The sequence below is a fragment of the Ceratotherium simum genome, chromosome 3 (assembly GCF_057802395.1).
Source record: "Ceratotherium simum simum isolate JZ-2026a chromosome 3, ASM5780239v1, whole genome shotgun sequence".
In the NCBI taxonomy this organism is placed as follows: domain Eukaryota; kingdom Metazoa; phylum Chordata; class Mammalia; order Perissodactyla; family Rhinocerotidae; genus Ceratotherium; species Ceratotherium simum.
In genome coordinates, this window is record NC_141902.1 from 45,479,819 (window position 1) to 45,501,634 (window position 21,816).

The 21,816-nt window shown below is 35.6% G+C and overlaps 1 protein-coding gene across 2 annotated transcripts; it reads left to right on the forward strand.

Annotated features, from left to right (window-relative positions):
• On the forward strand, nucleotides 1–19,984 carry DTWD1 (DTW motif tRNA-uridine aminocarboxypropyltransferase 1). Of its 2 annotated transcripts, XM_004421562.3 has the most exons (5): nucleotides 1–76; nucleotides 4,129–4,449; nucleotides 8,874–9,017; nucleotides 11,176–11,425; nucleotides 19,678–19,984. In XM_004421562.3, the coding sequence occupies exons 2-5, from the start codon at nucleotides 4,141–4,143 to the stop codon at nucleotides 19,923–19,925; spliced, it is 951 nt and encodes a 316-aa protein (XP_004421619.1). In that variant the 5' UTR covers nucleotides 1–76; nucleotides 4,129–4,140; the 3' UTR covers nucleotides 19,926–19,984. The 2 variants fall into 2 exon arrangements, with proteins under 2 accessions (XP_004421619.1, XP_087283191.1); XM_087427065.1 differs by lacking the exon at nucleotides 1–76 and having other exon boundaries at nucleotides 109–4,449.
• Nucleotides 19,985–21,816: the final 1,832 nt, after the last annotated feature.

Genomic DNA, 21,816 nt, shown 5'->3' on the forward strand with positions numbered 1-21,816 from the left:
TCGGCCGGGCGCGCGCCTGGGGCTCGGGCGGAGCAGAGGACGCGTGGAGCTGTGCGAGGACCCGCGGGCTGTGCAGGTCTGAGTCCCACTCCGATCCCTTGTGCCGGGCTCCGCGCCTCTCTGGGGGCCAGAGGTGTGGCGCTCCGAGGCCGGTCCCTAGCGTGCCGGCTGTCGCTGTGAGCGCGACCCTGGTCCCTGCGCGGGCGCTTGCATCTTTAGAAGCTTGCGGGCCCTTTGGGAAGAAGACTTGCAAATTTTTCTTCAAAAATATTTTTTCCCTAACAGTTATTTTCGGTGCTTCCCGCTCCAAGGAAAGGCTGTCCTGGCAAAGTTAGTCCCCTAGGAACCCTATTCTTTATTTTTTAGTGTTTGGAGTGGTTTGTGGGGGATTGGTTATCACGGAAGGAGAAGCTTAGTACAGACATAGTATGCCGAGCAGTGCATTTACATATTAAGATTATGGTTACATAATCAGCAAAGGAGTCTGTTCCTTCTGTCAAAATTATTACTAAGGAAGTATATTAACACTTTAAGGTGCCAGTTTCAAGGAACTGGAAGATAAAATCGCTGCTTGACTTAACTCACAACATTTAAGGATTACTTCTGTTTGAACCGCAGTGTACCACGAAAAACTAAGGCAAGCCAGTCTGCTTCCCACGTGGTGGGTGGTGTGGGAGGGGCCATTAGTCCTGTATGAAAAAGGTGGTACCTTGGATTTAAAAAAATGGATGTTGGACCTGTACACATGTGACCAGGTTCCTAAAAATACCCTAAGAAAAAAAAAATTTGAAGCAGATTTTATCTGGTGCTGAATTGGTCCACAGTACAGGACAGGGGGGTTTTATATGATGTTCCACTGGGAGGTAGGTCAACTTGTAGCTAGGAGCCTTTTCCATTATTGTTTTGCCAAAAAATCTGCCAGGCTGCCACTTGTGCCAGGCTGCAGATGGCCCATAAAGGTAGTTTGTCAGGTACTTCAGTAGTGAGATGCATACTGGATGCTTTTTTTTCAGGATGGTTTTGATTTAGTTAACAAGTATTTGTTGAATTCCTCCTCCTGCATAAGAGACAGGGCTAGAGAGGTGAAATCAGTAAAGAATTCTGCTCTTGCAGAGTTGACTGTCTGCTAGGAGGATTGCCTTCACTAAAAGTTAACTCCAAATTAAAGTACATTTTTCCGTGTTAAATGGAACCAATAATAAATGCACAAAAGTAAAGAGTTGAAGAGATTGCCATAGACCCTCTAGAGTCCTGACTTGGAGACTAAAAATAGAGGATTAGGTGCAAGGTAGAACTGATGCGTCTTGGTGAGTTGTTAGTTTTGGGGGAAAAGAGGGTAGAAGGAGGAGTAAAAAATTAATTTGTTTTCAACCTAAGTTGCAGAATGATGGGTGCACCATCAAGGTAAAAATATTTGTTAGTTCCTTAGGAATAAAGTCTTTTTACGTTTTCTGAGTTATTCCCACGACTCCACTTGTATTTCCCTGCACACATTTGATGTTAACAAGTATGTTTTGAAGATTTTAAATAATCATGTTTGCAACAAATGAGTTGTACACGTTTGAGGCAGGCTGTTGGCTAGGTCAGGAGAGAGGCCCTGGTCTTATGGTTTCAGAGATCTTTGGAGGGAGCTGCCCATGGCTTACAACTGCAGGCCTCTTCTGTGTAGCTGCTTCAGCCGTAGGTGAGTGTGTAGATGAGGCAAGGGAGGGAGCCGTAAACATTTCCCTTTCACTGTCTCACAGGTATTTGTGTTGTTTGATTCTGTAGAGGAAGGACATTTATGTAAGGTTTCACTGATATTCATTTAGTTATATGGACAGAAGCCAAGTGAAATATAGGGGGATATTTCTGAGACATCTCAGGAGTGTATTTTGATGGCCATAGAAAAAGTCACGAGTCGTTTTGCGCTGAATGTCGGGCAACTGTGTTGGCTTTCATGATGTCCCTACGAACGGCATACTTTGTGTGCCCATAAAAAACTACTGGAATACCCAGGGAAATAGAATCAGGTTGAATTAGTCCAGTCCAATTTCTTTTTTAGGATGAGCCCCAGGATCTGGATAACTCAAGACTATTATAGCCTAAAAATGTTTCTCTGGGGGCCGGCCCCATGGCCTAGTGGTTAAGATCGGCAGGCTCTACTTTGGCGTCCCAGGTTTGGTTCCCGGGCACGGACCTACACTACTCGTCAGCAGCCATGCTGTGGTGGCGACCCACATACAAAACAGAGGAAGATGGGCACAGATGTTAGCTCAGGGTGAATCTTCCTCAGCAAAAAATGTTTCTCTGTAAGAACCTCAGGCATTACCAGAACAAACCCAAACCAAGAGGATTTAGGTGACACTTAATTAGCTTCCTGTGTGCAGTGATGAGACCTTATTGGCTTGTGACAGTTGACCTTTTGTTAGCCAACAGGATTTGTAGCTCCAATTTCTGGAAACTAATAGGCTCTCTTTCCAGACTTTTAAGGCTGCTTCTGTGCTTAGAATGAATTTTTGATCTAAGGATGTCGTTACCTGGACCTGTGGATGGATTCTAGGGATCTGCAAACCACCTGAAATTGTGTGTAAAATATTGTGTCTGTATATGCATTTCTAGAGATAAGGTCAAAGACTCTCATGTGATCTTAAAAGGATCTGAGACTCAAGTAAAGTTGGCAGCTTAATGTTGTTCACTCTTCTAGTCATTGGGGACATAATTCACAAAGATAGAAGCCATTTTTAGGGAGGTGATTTGGAGTGAGGGTTAGAAGTAGATAATGTTTTCCATTTGTGAGGCTGGAAAAAGGGATGGGACCATCTTTCTCAAATATCGCTTTCACTGAGCAACTCAAAATGTAAACCTGTGTCTAATCAGTACACATCAAAAATATTTATTTTACTTTGGTTTTCCCCTCGGGTAAATTTGGCAAGTACATTTTACTTCTCCTTCAAGGACCAGCACCTTTTTTCTTTGCATCTCTTTATTTGGGCCTCAAGCTCATTGGGATTTACAATCTATAAAAAGCTCCTGATGAGTAATTAAATTAGTATCACTAGCTTCTTGTTAGTAAATTATGTTGTGTCTTATGTTCTACTGGTCTTTTTTGTTCGCTTTCTATTTGGGAGACCACAGAAAGTTTTCTGTTGCAGTCACAGCGTTTCTCCTGTCAGTGTTTGTACTCCAAATGCCTGGAGACTCATAGTTACACACCACAATGCCATAGGGCTTTATAATAAGAGAATCATTTTACAGCTTTGGAATTTGTATCAAATCAAAAGGGCCCCAGTCTCTTCTCCCTCAAAAGATATTGTGCTTACAGAGTAGCTGAATAACAATTTTGGCGGTCACCATCCTTGTTTGAAGAAAATATTTAAGTGGGAAAGTTATTTTACTATTTTATCTCTAGTGCTAAAGAATCTGCGTGGTGCATATTTTCAAAAAACAATATGACTTCTTAGAGTGAGTAGACATTAATGTTACTCTATAAAATTTTTAAACATATAAGATCAGGCTTTATTTTTTCTGAACATATATTTCACCTTTTGGGATATTTTGCAAATTACACTTGGTAGTAGATGCCTCTTATATTTTAATAGATGTTTAGTTATATATCTTGTGTGTGTTTTAAGTTGGGGAGGAATATATCTTTTAGAACATATCTAACTAAATTTTACTGATTTCACTGGAACCTCGTATTTTCAGTAGAGTTCAGGTTGAGATTTGATGTCGTGTAACATTACTTCAAAGTCAGAGCCTACAAGGTGAATACGTTGCTGGCTGATACTAACATTAAACCATTACATTCCTGATATAAAACAAAATTGCTGTCCCTGGAACAAAAGAGTGACTGAAAAATGGACCGTTAGCACCTAAACTTTATATTTGAAATAATTTTTCAAAGAGATCACCTTTCTATTTTTATTCAGGGAATGGCCCAAAAGGGTAATTTATTGTTTTGAGTTTATTGCTTTTTCATTTTGTATTTTAAAGCATGCTAATTTAATGGTTTTAAAAACTTATTAACGTTTGTTAGTAAATACCAAAACAGCACACAGTTGTGAAATAAATTGAGTAATTTTCTATGTAGAGAGAGTGAGTAAAATGTTTTCTATTTTTATTTTGCCCCCTACTTTTTTTTTCCAGTGCACCTATGATATGTGTTTTAGAAATACATGTGTAAATTTTGGTTTGAATGAAAAAATGTCTCTCAATCCACCTATATTTCTCAAAGAAAGGGAAGAAAATAATTCAAAATTTGTAGAAATACAACAGTCACAAACTGCTCCCATAGCTTCAGAAGATCCTCTTCAAAACTTATGCTTAGCTTCTCAAGAAGTTCTTCAAAAAGCTCAACAAAGTGGGAGATCAAGGTGTCTCAAATGCGGTGGTTCAAGAATGTTCTACTGCTATACGTGTTATGTCCCAGTTGAAAACGTACCGCTTGAACAGATGCCACTTGTGAAGGTTGGTAAGAGATTTAATTGTTTGAAAGAAGTAAAATAGATTTTAAAAAGATGTCTTATTCGCCTGCTTTAATATAATTAATAAGCTTGATAAATAACATCATTATGAAAATGAATTATATTAATAGAAACTTTAATCCTACAGACTGCTAAACCTATTTGTTTTTTTTTGTCTCTGGAGAAAGAGACACAAAAAATATGGTATAAAGATGAATACTACAAGAAACAAGTTTATAGATTACCTGAAAGAGCTTTAAAAACTACCTCAGGTCCTTGGAACTGCTCTTGGAGGAAATATCCTAAAGGAAAGAGGATTGATTTTCTTTGGCTTTTGTAGAATGAGCTTAGCCCCATGCTATACATGGAGATGGAGTAGATGTCACTGATTAAACTAAACTAAATTTTAAAGGACTAAGACCTATTCATTGAGCTATATTATAATTGTAGTGATTTTAAGCCAGATTTTAAAAATTGGTTTGAATTGATTGCTTACCTTTTACTTTTTGTTGCTTACTAAGACTATTCTTATGTAGTAAAAGGTCCATAAACCATCATGTCTGCATATAGAAAGAATAATTTATTATATCTATGTTAACTTATATGTCTAGCACTGATCTGAACTTTCGGAGTAAATGAAATAATGTATAAAATTTGACTGCTGCCTATTAGGACTTAAGAGAGACTAAACTCTACACATGGACTCATTAGAACTTGCCAGTAAGAAAATAAATTGTAACTATATTTAAAATATCTAATGTGGTGATTTTAAGGTTCATTTAAATTTGAAGTAAGAAAAATACTTTAACACTCATATTTTGTTACTTGAATTTTATTTTAGCCTATATGTCATCTTGGAAAATCTATGGTCTTCTTATAGTTCTAAAATCACACTTAATAGGCTAGTGGAAAGTTTACTAGCCAAGAATAAGGAAGCCTGGAATCTAATATAAGCTTCATAGTTACCTCAGAAAAACCAAGAGCTTGGGGATAATAATTCTTTTTAAGTTTCCCATTATCTTATAAGAACGTTACATTTCAAAGTATAGTTTTTGAAGTATACACAGAATTATTCTATGTTCCATTTATATCAAAGCCACATAAAGAAAGTATCCCATTAAAAGTTTTATCTTAAAATGTGTTATGTTCAAAAAGGATTGCAGATCAGAATAATCAAAGTCAAAAATATATTGACAGGGCTAATATTTTCATAGAAATTTAGTAATAGAGGATTATTTTCCAAATCAGTGGTCTAATATCCCTTATTTAATAGAAATGACTCAAAACGCCATGCCAGGTGTTGATCAACTCTAAATGGCCTACTGGACTGTGCAGAGTTTTCTAAAGTGTTTATATTTTAATGGCTATATATTAAATTTGATGTGTTAATATATATTAGTAGTAATAAAAACTCTACAAAATTTTCTTTCTAATTTCTACTTTATTTTTATTTTAACAAATCATTCAGCATTAACTTTTTAGATAGCCTGCTTGGGAAGGAAAGATGAATATAATAATGAATAAGTACCTCCCAAGCTTTAAATTTTAGTCTAGGGAATAAATTCATAAATATCTATCTTTTCATGCAGAATATGATTTTTTAATGCCATGAGAAATGCATAAGGAAAGGTAAAAGGTGCTCTTGGGCATTTTTTTAAAAGGGGAGGAAAAAACCATAAGGTAGAAGAAAGCTTCATCTTGATTAGAATTAATAGAATTTACTAGAATTTAAAAGGCTGCCTTTGGAAAAGTTGATAATCATATGGGAAAAAGCTTAGGGCTCCCTGCTAATGGCATTTTGTTAGATTTGAGCAGAAAGGTTTGTGGTAAATCTCTTACAGGAAACATAGGTGTTACAGAACAGATGGATGTTCTTTGTAAGTTTGAAAACAGAACATCTCTACTTGAACTGCATCTGGTCGAGACTGTTGGTGTGAACTCTGCACCCTGTCATTATTTAAGATGTAGTTTCCTTTAAAATGTGTGAACTAGAGGGGCCGGCCCGGTGGCGCAAGCGGTTAAGTGCGGGCGCTCCACTGCGGTGGCCCGGGGTTCGCCGGTTCGGATCCCGGGCGTGCACCGACGCACCACTTGTCAAGCCATGTGTGGCAGCCTCCCACATAAAGTGGAGGAAGATGGGCACGGATGTTAGCCCAGGGCCAGTCTTCCTCAGCAAAAAAAAGAGGAGGATTGGCAGATGTTAGCACAGGGCTGACCTCCTCACACACACAAAAAAAGTGTGAACTAGAACACAAACATGTATTTCCATGATTTCATCTGTGTCTGTGCTTTCGTTTCATAGTATCAGAAATTTTAGGCTTACTCAGGGAGAACTAAAGATAACCTGGACTGGGACCCAGGAAAACTTCTCGAACACAAATTTTGCATAATTTTCTTATATTTGTAGATTTTAGTCCGTAAAACTTTCTCTTTTTATTGTGTTATTCAAAAAATAGGCTAGGTATATGATTTCTAAAATACATTAATAACACTCAGTCCTGTGTCCTTGATATAAATGATATCCTTCAAGATAGCCAGCTGATCAGAAATGTTGGTGATTGCCTTTGGAATTTTCAGCTCTCCTCATCAGCCATATAAGAAAGTCAATTTTATTAGTAATAGAATACTTGGTCATGATCTGCTTTTTTTTTTCTGCTTTCCTCTTCGCTACCTTCCCTGGGCTGAGATAATGCTGACCTGGTACTGAGAGACCCTGGGGAAAGGGAATTAGTGTCAGCTGTGACTGAACAGCATGAGGGAAGTCTGAGGTAGAGTTCAGCCAGAAGTACAGTGATGTAAAATCATTTGTGAACTGGCTACTTAAATGGTAAATTTTCTATAACTAGAAGTTTGATGATTTGAAACAATTGGCCCTAAGTTAAAAATGATCACTAGGCCTAAGTGGGGAGGGTAGGAGGCATGGGGTTTGAAACTCTAAACTGAAAACTAGTTGGGGTACATATTTATGGGCCTCCTGGAGTATACACTGTCCTCTCTCCACATAATCGTCCAGAAAGATAGAATATATGCAATTGGGATCATTTAGTGGCATGCAGCAACTGCTTCTTTAAAGAATAGTTCTGGAATTAATGATATATACAACAATATGGATGAATGTCAGAATAATATTTTGAGTAAAGAAAGTCAGATGAAAAGAGTACATACTGTATGACTTCATTTATATAAAATTCTAGAAAATATAAACTTATCTATAGTGATAGCAGATCAATGATTGCCTAAAGACTGTGGGTGGTGGTGTTGGGGAAAGGGGAAGGAGGTAGGCACAAGAAGACTTTTGGGGGTGATGGATATGTTCATTATCTTGATTGTGCTGATGAGTTCAAGGGTGTAACACATGTTAAAAGTCATTAGATTGTACAGTTTAAATATGTGCAATTTATTATATTGATTTTACATCTTTAATAAAGCTGTTTTAAAAAATAAGAAAAATAGTTTTGTACTCCAGGATAAACTAGCTGTGTGCCCCAGGGTAAATAGCTAGCATCCTGCCTGTTTAGTGTGGGAATTGGGCTGGAAGGCTGCTTATCATAACAAAGAAGTCATTTGAAATCCACAGTAAAGAATCCATCTCAGAGAGAGTTTCTTATGTATAGTGGGGGAGATGTGACTTGGCTTTCATTTTCATAATCATGGCTGAATGCAGGACATGACCAGGCGTTATATAGTAAACTAAACCAAACAAGTCAGTAAAATAATAGAAAAATCTAAGTCAAGAAATGCAAGAGAATATTAGTTTTGTATAGAGGCAGGACATAATCTGTAACAGTAAAATAATGAAACTTTAAGGGAAATAAGCAAAGTGATTTTGAAGAGAGTTATTTTTTATATAGTGTACCTCCTAAACCTATTCTGTTACAGTTTTGCCAATTGATAATTATTTCGTTTGTGCTGTTAAAGGCCACTCCGACAATCATGATGTTCACAACAAAGGATAGTGCCTTTGCTCTTAAAGGATGTATCAGGAACAAAATTTTAACTTGCATTTTAGATCTGAAGCTTTTGCCCAAACTTATGTTTCCTTTTAATATATCATAAAATTAACCAATCTAAAATTTATAGGAATTATAAAAAATGTTCTTGGCACAGATACTGAAATGCAAGGAATTAGACTTAATGCTTGTGTAACTTAAATGCAAATGACATTGGAGCTTTGCTTTAGAGCAGATTCTGTTAAATGAGTTGGAAATAGTTGTTCTATTGCATGATTAACAATATTGAGGAAGAAATTTGGGTTTGCTTTGTGACTCCGACCATTCTTAATCTGGTCTAGAAAAGTATGACTTTCAAACCATAAGTATATTTTTAGTAACATTGTGAACTTGCTATTTAAGCTTTAAAAACCATTTTTATTAACATAAAAATCAGAGTTTTGATATTTGTTTTAATTGTATTTTTTTTAAATTTTAGCTTCCATTGAAGATTGACATCATTAAACATCCAAATGAAACAGATGGCAAAAGTACTGCTATACATGCAAAACTCTTAGCACCTGACTTTGTAAATATCTACACTTATCCTTGTATTCCAGAATATGAAGAAAAGGACCATGAAGTAGGCAGCTTATTTTTTACAACTCTTCACATCGACTCTAAAAATGAATTTTAAACTCTATTGCCTTTCTGAACTTACTTGAACATAATTTAATATTTTTCTTCATGACCTAGTGTTATCCGTATGTAGCACTAAGTAACATACAATTTACTTCATTGGTGGCTTCAAAGCTCAAATGATCCTATTTTGTTAGGCTTTTTTAAGTCTGTCTTTCCACTTTTTATAGTTTTTCTGTGTTATTTCTTCAGGTTTTTACTCTATGCCAATATGCCTATGCCCGCTTTTACTTTCTCCCCTCTTTGTCCCACTGCCTGTACCACACAGAGGTGGTCTAATTTGATGCAAGCTGGGAAACCAGATTACAAACATTGCTGGAATTTCTCCAGAAGAAGAAAAGAAAGACTGAGAAAGATTTCCAGTAATTCTCCCTAAATTAAGAGCTTTAGTACATGGCGTTTGTAACATTTCTTTTGACTGCTCAGAGGCCTTCCTTGCTCATTTCTAGATTCTTAACTGGTTTTCGCATAGTTGAAATTGTCACATTGGTGAGATATTACTGGTCTTGTTGAAAAGTAATGTTGCAATAGATCCTGAAAAATTAGGCCTTGGGGGGCTGGCCTGGTGGCACAGCGGTTAAGTGCGCGCGCTCCACTGCAGTGGCCCGGGGATCACAGGTTCGAATCCTGGGTGCGCACCGACGCACCGCTGGTTAAGCCATGCTGTGGTGGCATCCCATATAAATTAAAGGAAGATGGGCATGCATGTTAGCCCAAGGCCAGTCTTCCTCAAGAAAAAAGCGAAGGATTGGCATCGGATGTCCGCTTGGGGTTAGTCCTCCTCACAAAACAAACAAACAAACAAACTAAAAAAAACCAGGCCTTGGGTACTTCTGAAAGAAGACCCCTCTTTTAGGTCTGTTGGGGACCATTTGTTGGTGTGGTTAATCTAGAAACGAAAATACATTCATTTGTTCTAGAAAGACCTTGGTAAGTTTTCCCTTTCCCGTCAATATATATATATATTTTTTGGTTGAGTTTATATGGAAAGTTGTGTTTGTAAATAATATCTGAGTTTTGGATTTAGGAATATATTTGTGTTTCCTTCTCTGGTCAGCCAGATATCATTTATGTCAATTAAATAGAACACGGTGCTAGGTTCTGTAGAGAGACATGATAGGCTTATAATCCAAGAAAATTAAGAAGCCCTGGACTTTGTTAGTATGGTATGGGGGAAATACAGGCATGCATTGTGAATGTTTGAAAATGTTTTATAACTTTGAAGTTTATAAATTCTAGATTTTTTGTTTCTTTTCTTTTTATAATGCTTATTTTTTCATATTAAAAATGATACATGCTTGTTAAAGAAAATTTGGGAAATAGAGAAAAGTATGGGGCATAAAATACTCATGATTCTACCGACATCTGTTCATTTAACAAATACTTATTGGGTGCCTGCTTTGTGACAGGAGCCTTGCAGACATTGGAGGATCTGATAGTATATAAGGATCTGATAGTAAAAACATGTAATTTACAGAATTATTCCATGATAGTAGGATTTTTCAGTTTTAATTTTTCACTGTAATAAATATATTGGAATAAATATTCTAGGAATTGTGAGTATGTGTATATTTAGGATATTTTATTAAGATCAGTTCCCATAAGTGAAATTATTTGAACAAAGGATATGAACATTTCAAGACTCTTGATTTAAATTGCCAAATTGCTTTCATGAAGAGTTATACTATTTAAACCTGCCATCAGTAATGGCCATAAAGGCCCATTACACCATTTCCTCACCAGCATTGACTATATCATTTGTTTCATCTTTGCTTATTATATAGGTGAAAATGGTATTTAATTATTGAGCGCTTTTCAATGGTTCTTTTGCGAAGTATCACATACTTTGCCTTTTATCTTATGAAATATTATAGAGTTTAGTTTTTTGATTCAAGGTACAGTGAAGTAATACTTTTAGGTAGTATATCGTGATTATAAATTACTAGGGAAGAGCGAAGAACTTTACCATACATATTAAAGAACCTAATGCTTGTTTCTCATATTTTCACCATATTTTTTTTCTTAAAGTTTTAAGTCAGTCAGAATTTACTCATTTTGGAAATCATAATAGCATACTACTAACTTGAGTTTCTTTGCTTCAGGTTGCACTTGTTTTTCCTGGGCCTAAGTCTGTCTCAATAAAAGACATTTCTTTTCACCTGCAAAAAAGGATTCAAAATAATGTTAGAGGCAAAAATGATGACCCTGACAAGCCATCTACTAAACGCAAGAAAACCGAAGAAGAGGATTTGAATGATAGCAAGTTCAAAGACACAACACTGAAAAAAATTATATTTATAGATAGTACGTGGAACCAAACAAACAAAATATTCACTGATGAGAGACTTCAAGGTAAGAAAAAAAATGTTGTTTTTTTGGATTACTCCTTTCCCCAACTTTCATTTGAAAAAACTTCAAACCTACAGATATATTGGAAGAAGAGTTGCATTGAATACCCATGCATTTTGCCACGCTTGCTTTATTTCTTTCTCTGTTATATGTGTGTGTATCCTTAGATATTATATATATTTTTGGTTGAACCATTTGAAAGTGAGTTGCAAGCTTTACAACATTTCACCCTTAAATACTTAACTGTACATATTTTAAGAATAATTGCATGATTGCAATATTCACTCTAAGAAAATTAACAAATGTTCTATAATATCTAATATATACTCCATATTCACGTTTCCCTAATTAACCCAAAAATATCTTTTGTAGCTTTTTTTCCTCTGATGCAGCATGTAAACTCCTGCTGCATTTGGTTATTATGTCTCTTTAGTCTCTGTTAATCTCGAACAGTCCCCTGTTTTTGTCTTTCCATGAGTTAGACCGTCAAGAGGATAGGTCAATTGTCTGAATGTTTCATCATGATTAGATTCAGTTTAAATATTGTTGCAAGGATACTTACAGATAAGGATAAATCCAGGATGGTCCATGACAATTCCAGTTTATATTGTTTTGATATAATCATTAATAGCATCCCCTTTCCCTCTCAGAAATTAACCTGTTTAGCTGATAAACTATATGATACTCTATTCATAGGTGAAATTGTAAACTTATACTTTAATCAAATCAGAAGGCATATAATGTAAGTTGTTCCATTATTGGTGATAACTTTAATTACTTGATTAAAGTGGTGATTGCCAGATCTCTCCATTTGAAAGGTTTATTTTCTTCTTTGAAATTAGTGGTAATCTGTGGCTGATGCTTCGAGACTATAAACTAGTTCCCAACTGCTTTTCTCTGAGTGGGTTTAGTATCGTTGATGACTCTTGCTTAAATCAGTAATTACATTGAGGGTTTCAAAATGATGAAATTTTAATTTTATTATTCCTTCTACATTTGTTAGCTGGCATTCTTATGTGAAGAAGAGCTTTTCCTTTTCCCCTTCTTTTTTCCTCTCTTTTCCCTTGCCCCTTTTTGAGATCACTGTAGTCTTATGGATTTCCTTTTAATTCAGTATATTGTAATCTATCGTGATTGTTTTCTTTTAGCTTCCCAAATTGTCTCAAATTTTGCTAGTGGGAGCCCTTCAGGTCCTTTGTGACATGGCCTCATTATTCTTTCTGCTACAACAGGATGTCCCAAGTTCACTTGTGCTTTTTTCTACCCCAGACCTAGAATTAATCATTATTCAAAGGAGCTCTGATTCTTTTTGGTGGGGAATATTAGAATCCAAGATCTGGTAAATTTATTACTACTTGGATGTCATTGCTTCAGTGGTTAGAGCCAAGAAAAATAAATGGATACATATCATGAGTTCACATGGATATTTCTAATTCAGATTTAATATTACAGAGGTTTTCTTTCCTTTGTTTTATGTTTGTATCCATTTTTCTCTTAGAATGATAAGCTTACTTCCTAATAATAATGGTTTAAAAGAGTTGCTTTATTTGCCCAAGTAACACAACTAGTAATATGAAGAAGAGGAGCTCGTATTACCTCTCTTGTTTCCTTGAACCTTACTCAGTTCTTCAGGCTTGCTCAGTAGTTGCTCTAAAAGCTTTGGGTTTCTTTCCAGCTCTTTGTGTACCATGTATGATTAGAAGGCGAGAGAACTGCTCAGTTGGTATTAGGCAGTTGCCAAAACAGTTTCAACCTGGGAGAGCTTCTCCAGGCTATTGTTAAAAATGTACATCATCTAGAAAGGAAAGTTTAGGACATTTTTTGGAGTCTGACTTGTGTAATTAGTCCCGAGTGAGTGACAATACTAGATTTAATTAGCTTAATTTATATAGTTTGTACCTCTGAGATCAACATACATGTTAGTAAGATTGCTTTGTCCTTCTGATTGTGTGTGCTTGTGTGTATGTGTACGAGAAAGATAGGCAGAGAGATAGAGACACAGAAAGAAATTGTGTGTGTGTGTGTGTGTGTGTGTGTGTGTGTGTGTGTGTGTATGAGAGAGAGAGAGAGAGGGAGGGAGAAACAGAGACAGAGACAGAGAGAGAGAGACTGTAGAGCATAAGACCTGGAAGACTCTTGTTGCTGATGTTTAATAGAGAAATGGAACCCTAAGGCCCTGCTCTTGGGAGTCCTGCCTGCCACATTACCTTGGGTGGTTACAGCAGCAAGCTACTCCTTAGTTTGAAGATTTTTCTGAGTCATTTTTCTTTATAATTACCTTATATGGTAATTGAAAGGATCAGATGAAAGAACATAAGTGAGAACACTTGAAAAAACTATAAAAGGAATTACTGAGGTACAATTCAAAATCTGTTTTCAGAATGTCCACATTTGTGCTTAAGGCTTAAAATCAGATTTGTACAAAAAATTTCTGTTATTCCTTCTCAGATCAGAGAGAAGGTATCACATATTTCTATTCTCTGCTACATCAAAAATTTTAAAAGGGATTTCTTAATTCCTTCAAAATCATGAAATAAACAGATTTGTAGAGTCCGTCTTCTCTGCATGTCCTACTTCAACCCCTGCCCCTTCTGGCTCCTCATCACACCACAGGGAATATTTGGGGCTCTGCACATATTTATAGTCTGTGTATGTGAAATACCAGTTTGCAAATAAGCCAAGTTATTTCCACAAGAAACAATGCATGTTTGTTATAAATCATTGCCCTTAGGTTTTAAAACATTTTATCATTCAATGGGATTTAGAGCTGAAACCAGCTCTAAACCTCAGTTTAAACCCTCAAATGGAATGTATTGGAAATTCTGTTTCTGTTCTCTTATTATGAATGCTGAGGTTAAGAATCTCTTTAACAATATAAAAACATACTGTTTTGCCAGACTTTACAGAGAAATAGTTCTAGATGTTTTACCACTGTCAAAATAAAACATTTGAAGGTTGAGTGCCTAATTTAATCATGAAATGTAAACCTACAAAGTGGAGAGGGACATACATTCTTGAAGGTTTTCCATGGGGAGCCTTAGGGGGACGTGGTGGGGAAGGATTCCAAATTATTAAAACTGGTATTATATAGTAATTTGTTTTAAAAAATAGCCAGCTCTGTCCCTTCATTTTGACTGTATTGATACAGTGTTTAAAGTGACAGCTTTTCTCACATTATAAGCATTTCCTAAACTATACTCAGTGTGTCAGTGAGTGTTGTGTCATATACTTACTACCTCATTCCGTCCTCACACCAACAATGTAAGAATCACTCACGATTTTCATTCTCATTTTCCAGTTGAAGAGATTACGGCAATAATTTTGGAGGGAAAGGCCATTTATAATTACCTGCTTTAAAGTTTTACTGCTAAAAAATTTTACTAATTTTATCTTAAAGTTATTGATTGCCAGAAATACTAGCAAGAGAATTTTTTTAATGTATATGTTGAACTTTTAAAAGTAAATATTAATTTTCTATATAATCTCGTGTATTTGTATATTGGTATGATTTAAAAGGTTCTATATACTTCCAAGCAAATCTTTAAAACAGAATGGATTAGTGGCGATAATCACTAAATCTTGATTTTTATATTTAACATTTTAGAACATATTAGACGTATTATAGAAACCAACACTGTTTTAATAGTTACTCTTTGTTTTTTTTCTAAATTATATTGGTGATGTCAAAATCTTATGTTAAGATTTTAATTGTACTAATCACTTAGAACATTTTCAAATGTCTGCCTTTACTTTTTGGTTATAATTAACATTAATACAAATATTTCAAGAAGGTTTGGTTTTGGTTGTTAAAGTTGTTGTATATCTTTGAATCAAAATTATTCAAATTGAAATATTTTCAAAATACCTAGGTAGAATACTTTAAAGGCAGAATGGTTTTGGGATTTGTCCATTCATTCAGTAACATTTGTTGAACACCTGTTTCTGGACAGGCAGTGTCCTAGATTTGAGGGATATGAAGGAGAATGAGGCAATATCTCTCCCGTCTGATTGATCACAGTGACTATTAGTTAGGGTTGTGTTTAACTGCAACAGAAACCCAGATAGAATCTTAAAACAAGTAGTGGGTTTACTTTTCACATGTAAAAGTCTAGAGGTGGGTAGTCCAGGGCTGGTATAGGGACGTCACAATGTTCTTAAGGACTCAGACTCCTTCTGTTTTCCTCCTGCATCACTTTCATCCTCATGCTTGTAAGATGGCTCCTAGTCCCTGAAGCATCCCATATATATTCCAGGCAAGACAAAGGGCAAAGGGCAATATATGGAATCGCACTGAGCCTGGCTCTTATATTAAAAAAAAAAACAATAGCTTTCCTAGAAGTTGCGCTTAGGAGATTTCATTTTTCCTTTCTTTGGCCAGAACTGGTTCACGTGACCACTCTGGCTGTAAGAAGAGCTGAGCAGTTTTTAGTGGACACATGCCACACTGAACAGGATTGAGATTTGTAAATAAGAGGGAAGGTGAAGGTGAATACTTAGAAGACAATGGACATGGTCTGCCACATAATCTATTATGGGAGGCAGGTAAGAAAATTCAGTACATTTTGGGTGCAGTGGTTGGGTGCAGCATTGAGGAGACACGACCCTGCTCTTCCTGGAGTCCCTGGAAAGATTCACTGTCTCTGTTGAAATCTTGATGTGTAAAGGAGTGAGGGAGGGGTATTTCAGACAAAGGGAATGACGTATGCACAAGGATACTTCCTGTGGTATTCACGAGACTGAAAAGTTGAATATGGTGTAGAGTGCATACATATATGAGAATGGTAGAAGAGACTGAAGAAATTCAAATTATGAATGCCCTTGAATATTGTGCCAGGGAATTCGGTCTTTTTTCCATGGGTGCTGTGGCATCATTAAAGAATTTAAAGCCTGACACTGACAGGATTAGATTTGTGTTTTAAGTCTAATGGAAAGAACAGGGCTGGGACCTGACTTCCAGGCCGAATTCTGCCACTAAGTAGGAAAAAATGTTTTTTTGTATTACTTTTTAAACTAAATTTTGATATATATGAAAGAATATATATAACATTGCTATAGTGCGTAATGATATAATGCATAGTTAGAACCCAAGCACCAGAATTTTATCAATAACTTCCATCGACCTATGTTTTCCTCCCTGATGCCATTCCCCTTCTTCTCTCAACAGAGTTAACTGTTCTCCAGAACTAGTGTTTATAATTCTTTTCCTTTTTTTAGATTAAAGTTTTATTATATACATCTGTTTTCATAAACTTTCTATTATTTAGTTTTGCTTTATTTTGACCTGTTTTTTTCTCGGGACTTGTGTTCTAAACTTACATTTTGTTTCTAAGGTGTATGCATGTTATATGATTGTAGCTATAGTGTGTTCACGTTTACTGATGTGTAATATCTGACTGTTTGAATATACTACAGTTTATCCAGTCTCCTGTTAATGAAACACTTGAGTAATTTCTAGGTTTTGCTGTTACAGATAGTGCTACTGTGAATATCCTCATGCATTTGCAAGCTTTCTCTAGGAAACCTACTAGAAGTGGGATTGCTGGGTTGTTGTGTATGAGAATGTTCAGTTTTACAAGATAATGCCAAATTGTTTTCCAAAGTGTAGGTATACAAATTTATACTCCCATTGTTGATGTATAAGAGTTCCCATTGATCCATAATCCCTCCTATCTTGGTATTGTCAAATATGTGATTTTTGCCAATCTAGTAGGTATAAAGTGGTATCTCATTGTGGTCATAATTTGCCTTTTCCTGATTAGTAATTGGATTGAGCATCATTTTGCTTGCTTGTTTGGCCTTGCACATATCTTGTTCTGTGAAATACCTATCCCTGTTTGCCTAGTGTTTTTTTTTTCCTTTTCTTATTGATCTGTAGAAATTCTTTATATATTTTAGAATATAGATAATAATGTTTTGAAATATCTTCTTGCAGTTTATGACTCATCTTTTAAATTTCTTTATATCTTTTGAAGAACAGAAATTCTTAATATAGAATTTATCAATCTTTCATATTTAGCACTTTTTGTTTCTTGTTAAATCCTCTCTACCCCAAAATACTATATTTCTAATAATTTGTTTGTAGATTTTTAAAAATCTTTAAAAATTTTCTCTGTAAATAATGTTAATTGTGTTTGTTTCTTTTCAGTTCTTATGCATCTAGTTATCCTTTATTTTTTTTGTATTACTGTGTTAACTAAGACCTCCAATGCAATATTAAACAGAAGGCCTGTATCAGCCGTCTTTGTCATGTTTCAAATCTGATAATCTATGTCTTTTAAACGGCAGGTTTAGTCTATTTACATTTGCTGTGAGTATTGCTTAATTGTATTGAAATACAATTAAGATGGACTTAACCATCTTAATTGTATTTCTATTTGTCCCATTTTTTACTATTTTTTTTCTTTTCCTGGCTTTTCTTTGATTAATCATGTTTTTATTCTTTCTTACTCCATTTTTTAATATTCCTACTTGTAGAGAATTGTACAATGCACATGTAACTTAAAAAAATTCGAAGTCAAACAATATTTTAATCTCTCCTCAACCCTCTCCTAGTTCACAATGTTATTGTTATTTTCTTCATTATTTTTGTTCTGTCCTTTATTTTCAGCCCACAAATTAGATAGTATTATTGTTTTTGTTTTATACAGGCAGCATTTATTTGGATTTGCATAAGTGGTTACCATTTTCTTTGTTCACCGTTCTTTTAACAAAAGCAGTCTTGGTTGAAATACATTCTTTAGAAATTCCTTTCATTAGGTCTCTTGTTGGCATATGTTCAATTTTTGTTTGTCTCTTTGTGTTTTTCACTCTTGTTCTTGATATATAGTTCTGCTGGGTACAGTTTTAGGTTGCCTGTTATTTTCTCTTGACATTTGGAGATTTTATTCCAGTGTCTTCAGTGTTCCAGTGTCTTCATTCAGTATTCTGTTCCAGTGTCTTCCATATATAAAAATCAAAGATTACCAGAGTACCATCCTTTTGTATAAGATCTGTACCTTCTCAATGGCCACTTTTAAAATCTTCTCTTTATCCTTGCTCTTTTGCAGTTACACTACTATGTGATGGATCTAGGCACTGATTTCTTTGTATTTATTCTGCTTGAGATACATTATTTCATGTATCTGTGGCTTTACATTTTTTAAAATAGTTTCTAAAAAAGTAATAGGCATTGTCTCTTTAAATGCTGTCTCTCCTTCATTCTCTTTATTCTCTTCCCCTGAGACTCCTGTTAGACATTTGATCCTCCATACCTCTTAATATCTTAATTTTTAAAATATTATTTATTTATTGTCATTCTCTGCTATATTTCTGAGGTAGCTTGTAGGTTAAAGTGAAGTGTGATAGTAGGAAATCATTGATGACTCAGAGGTCCCTAACCTGAGTCAGGGGCCAATTTTGATATTACCTTCTCCCTTCTATTTTGCACTTAAAAATAAAATATGCTTTAAAAAAAGTATCACAAAATAAATATAATGTGAATCGGAGGACTGGTCTAAGGTGCTAAAAGCATTCTGGGTTTGTATGTTGACATCTGAGTTATAAGAAGTGAGTGCTGTTCTGTGATTTCCTGAATCATTTCCTCTTTAAATGTTGGGAGCAAGGCAGTCTAGCACCTGACTATGTCATTGAGGCTCTGTAACACAGATGAGACAGAGCTAGAGAAACAGCTCTAGGTATTCTGTTCATGAAAATATAGCCAAAAAGTGATAATCCAGAAGTAAACAGTATTATGGATCATTAACCTGCCTGTCTCTCTCACTGAGTTTCAGAATAATGTTTTAAATGTCAGTTTATCAAGGAAATGAAACCCTTCTGAAAACTGGTGAATTTAGTCCTGTCACAGGTCAAAATAAAAAAAGACACTGGTAGATAGAAGATGAACATCTTAAATGTTAACTGCTTTTAACACATTGCTACAAGGCCCAAGACTTATAGGTAACTCTTATATATAAGATTTCATTGTGTATTTTATATTGCTTCTGTGTGTGTGTGTATATATATATATATGTATGTATATATATATACGTATATATATATATATATGTGTATATATATATATATGTATATATATATGTGTATATATATATATACACCTTAATGCATTTAAGAAGATATCCTATTTGGCATTGGGGTTGAAGAAATTTATCTGCCGTCTTAAAATATATCCTTAACATAATTACAAGAAATCATCATCATTGTACCACACCCTGTGGTCAAGAAGAAATATTTATACTTTTCTTATTTTTTTTTGGCAGGGTTATTACAAGTTGAGTTGAAAACAAGAAAAACTTGCTTTTGGCGCCATCAAAAAGGAAAGCCAGATACCTTCCTTTCCACAATTGAAGCCATTTACTACTTTCTGGTAGACTACCATACTGATATATTAAAAGAGAAATACAAAGGACAATATGACAATCTTTTATTTTTCTACTCTTTTATGTACCAGTTGATAAAGAATGCCAAATGCTCTGGAGACAAGGAAACAAGAAAACTTACCCATTAGTTTTTAAGAAGCCACTTATGTCATTTTATTTTGCTAAAATCAATAAATTTATAATTGTGCTTTGTTTATTCTTAGGAAATATTCATGTGTAATGTCTGTCAGACCACTTGATTAAAGAAGGTTTCATTCATTTTACATCATATTTTTTAGAAGGAAGTTATTTCTAAGGGAATTTTCAGAGATAGTGTTGACTGAAAAACTCATTTCACAAGTTATTTGCTCAAGTTTGGCATATCTCAGTTTTATTACTATATTTTAGTATAATGTGTTATATCTGTAATTAGATATAATTAGATATTTGTTTAGAGATATTCCTATCTTTCCGCCTGTACTCACTACACATTTGGAGGTTGATGGGATCAGAATCACGTTGCGGAAAATGAAGTGATAAGTAATTTGCTTGAGGTTAGTGGCAAACGTAGGCAGAACTAGAATTGTTGCTCTGGTCCCTAGGGTCATTTCTTAACGTTCACACTGCCTGTGATGGACATTTGTTACTTTTTATATCTGCCTGGCATCTTTTTTAGGGAGAAATTGCTAGCAATCGTGTGGTCCTGCCGTAGGGGTGGACATATGACCCCGTTTGGCAAGCAGAGTGCCCGGTAGTTGATCCAGGGATGAGCCTGACCCAGCATCCTTTTTGATAAGTGATATGGATGCTGTAGGAGATAGGGTTTATTTTTCATAAAGCACTATGGTGCAGTGGTTAAAAGCACAGACTCTAGGGCTAGACTACCTGAATCTAAATCTTAGCTTTTCCTTTTCCACTTACCAGTCATATGTCATTCTCTTCATCTCTAAAGAGAGGATAATACAGTAGCTACCTTAAAGGATTATTCTGAGGATTAACTGAGTTAATGTATCTAAAAGGGCTTTAAACAGCGTCTGGCATACAGTAAGTGCTATGTATGTATTTACTCTTTTCATTTTATTTGAAATGGTGAAGTAAGAATGACACAACCCTAGAGCTGCTGGTGCCGTCTGTGCTGCAGATGGCAAGAGCCTGCATTAGAGTGAAGCCAGCAAAGGAAAGCAGAGTGGAGAGACAAAAAGACTGAGTTCTGAAGACATGCTTGAATCGCCTAATCTAGCTGCTTGTGAGTGGAGCCCTACTGTGCTGGATAGCTTCGGTGTACCCCTCTGGATCCACCCTCCACTCTTTTCCACTCTGCTCTCTGTGAGATAGGTCCCCTTGCCCTCTGGTTTTGGTTGGGTTCAACAAATGAGAAGCATTAGCAGGAGATTGGAGATTGAAAGGAAAATGAAACTATTATTTGCTTCTCTGGCTCCTTTCCTGCCAGGTCACCACAGTTTGGCTGTGTCCCTCTTCTGAAGGCCATCTTACCAGGCATCCCTTTCCAAGAAGTGATTTCAGTTACGTCTCTAATTTAAGGTCCGTGCTCCCTCCCTTTACACCTTCCTTCTCACTTAGGGGGAGTAAAGGCTCCCAGGTGTTATCTGCCCCACGGTAGTCCATTACCGCGTGTTGGTTTCCCTAAACCCTGCCTATACCTTTGTAAATAGTCATTTTATTATACTCTTCTCAAATATCCCTGTTTCAAGTTGCCCTTTGTTTCTTTCTGGGACCCACACTGATAAATTCACCCATGTGGATGCTAGAAGCAACAGTACATTTCCCAAAGTATATTCAGTGGGACACATAACATATTTTATGAAAAAACGAGTTATTGGTGAAATTTGTTTGCCGCACATTATATTCCCCTCTTAGAGATTCAAAAGGCACAGCATACAAGTGCTGAAAAGTCCTGAAATAAACTTTTTGAACTTTATTTAAGCTAGTATTTCTTAAATTTATTTGAATAAGTAACACCTACTAACATCCTGTGGAAACAGGGTTTTTGATACATTGTAATTTAGAGCAGTCCCTGAA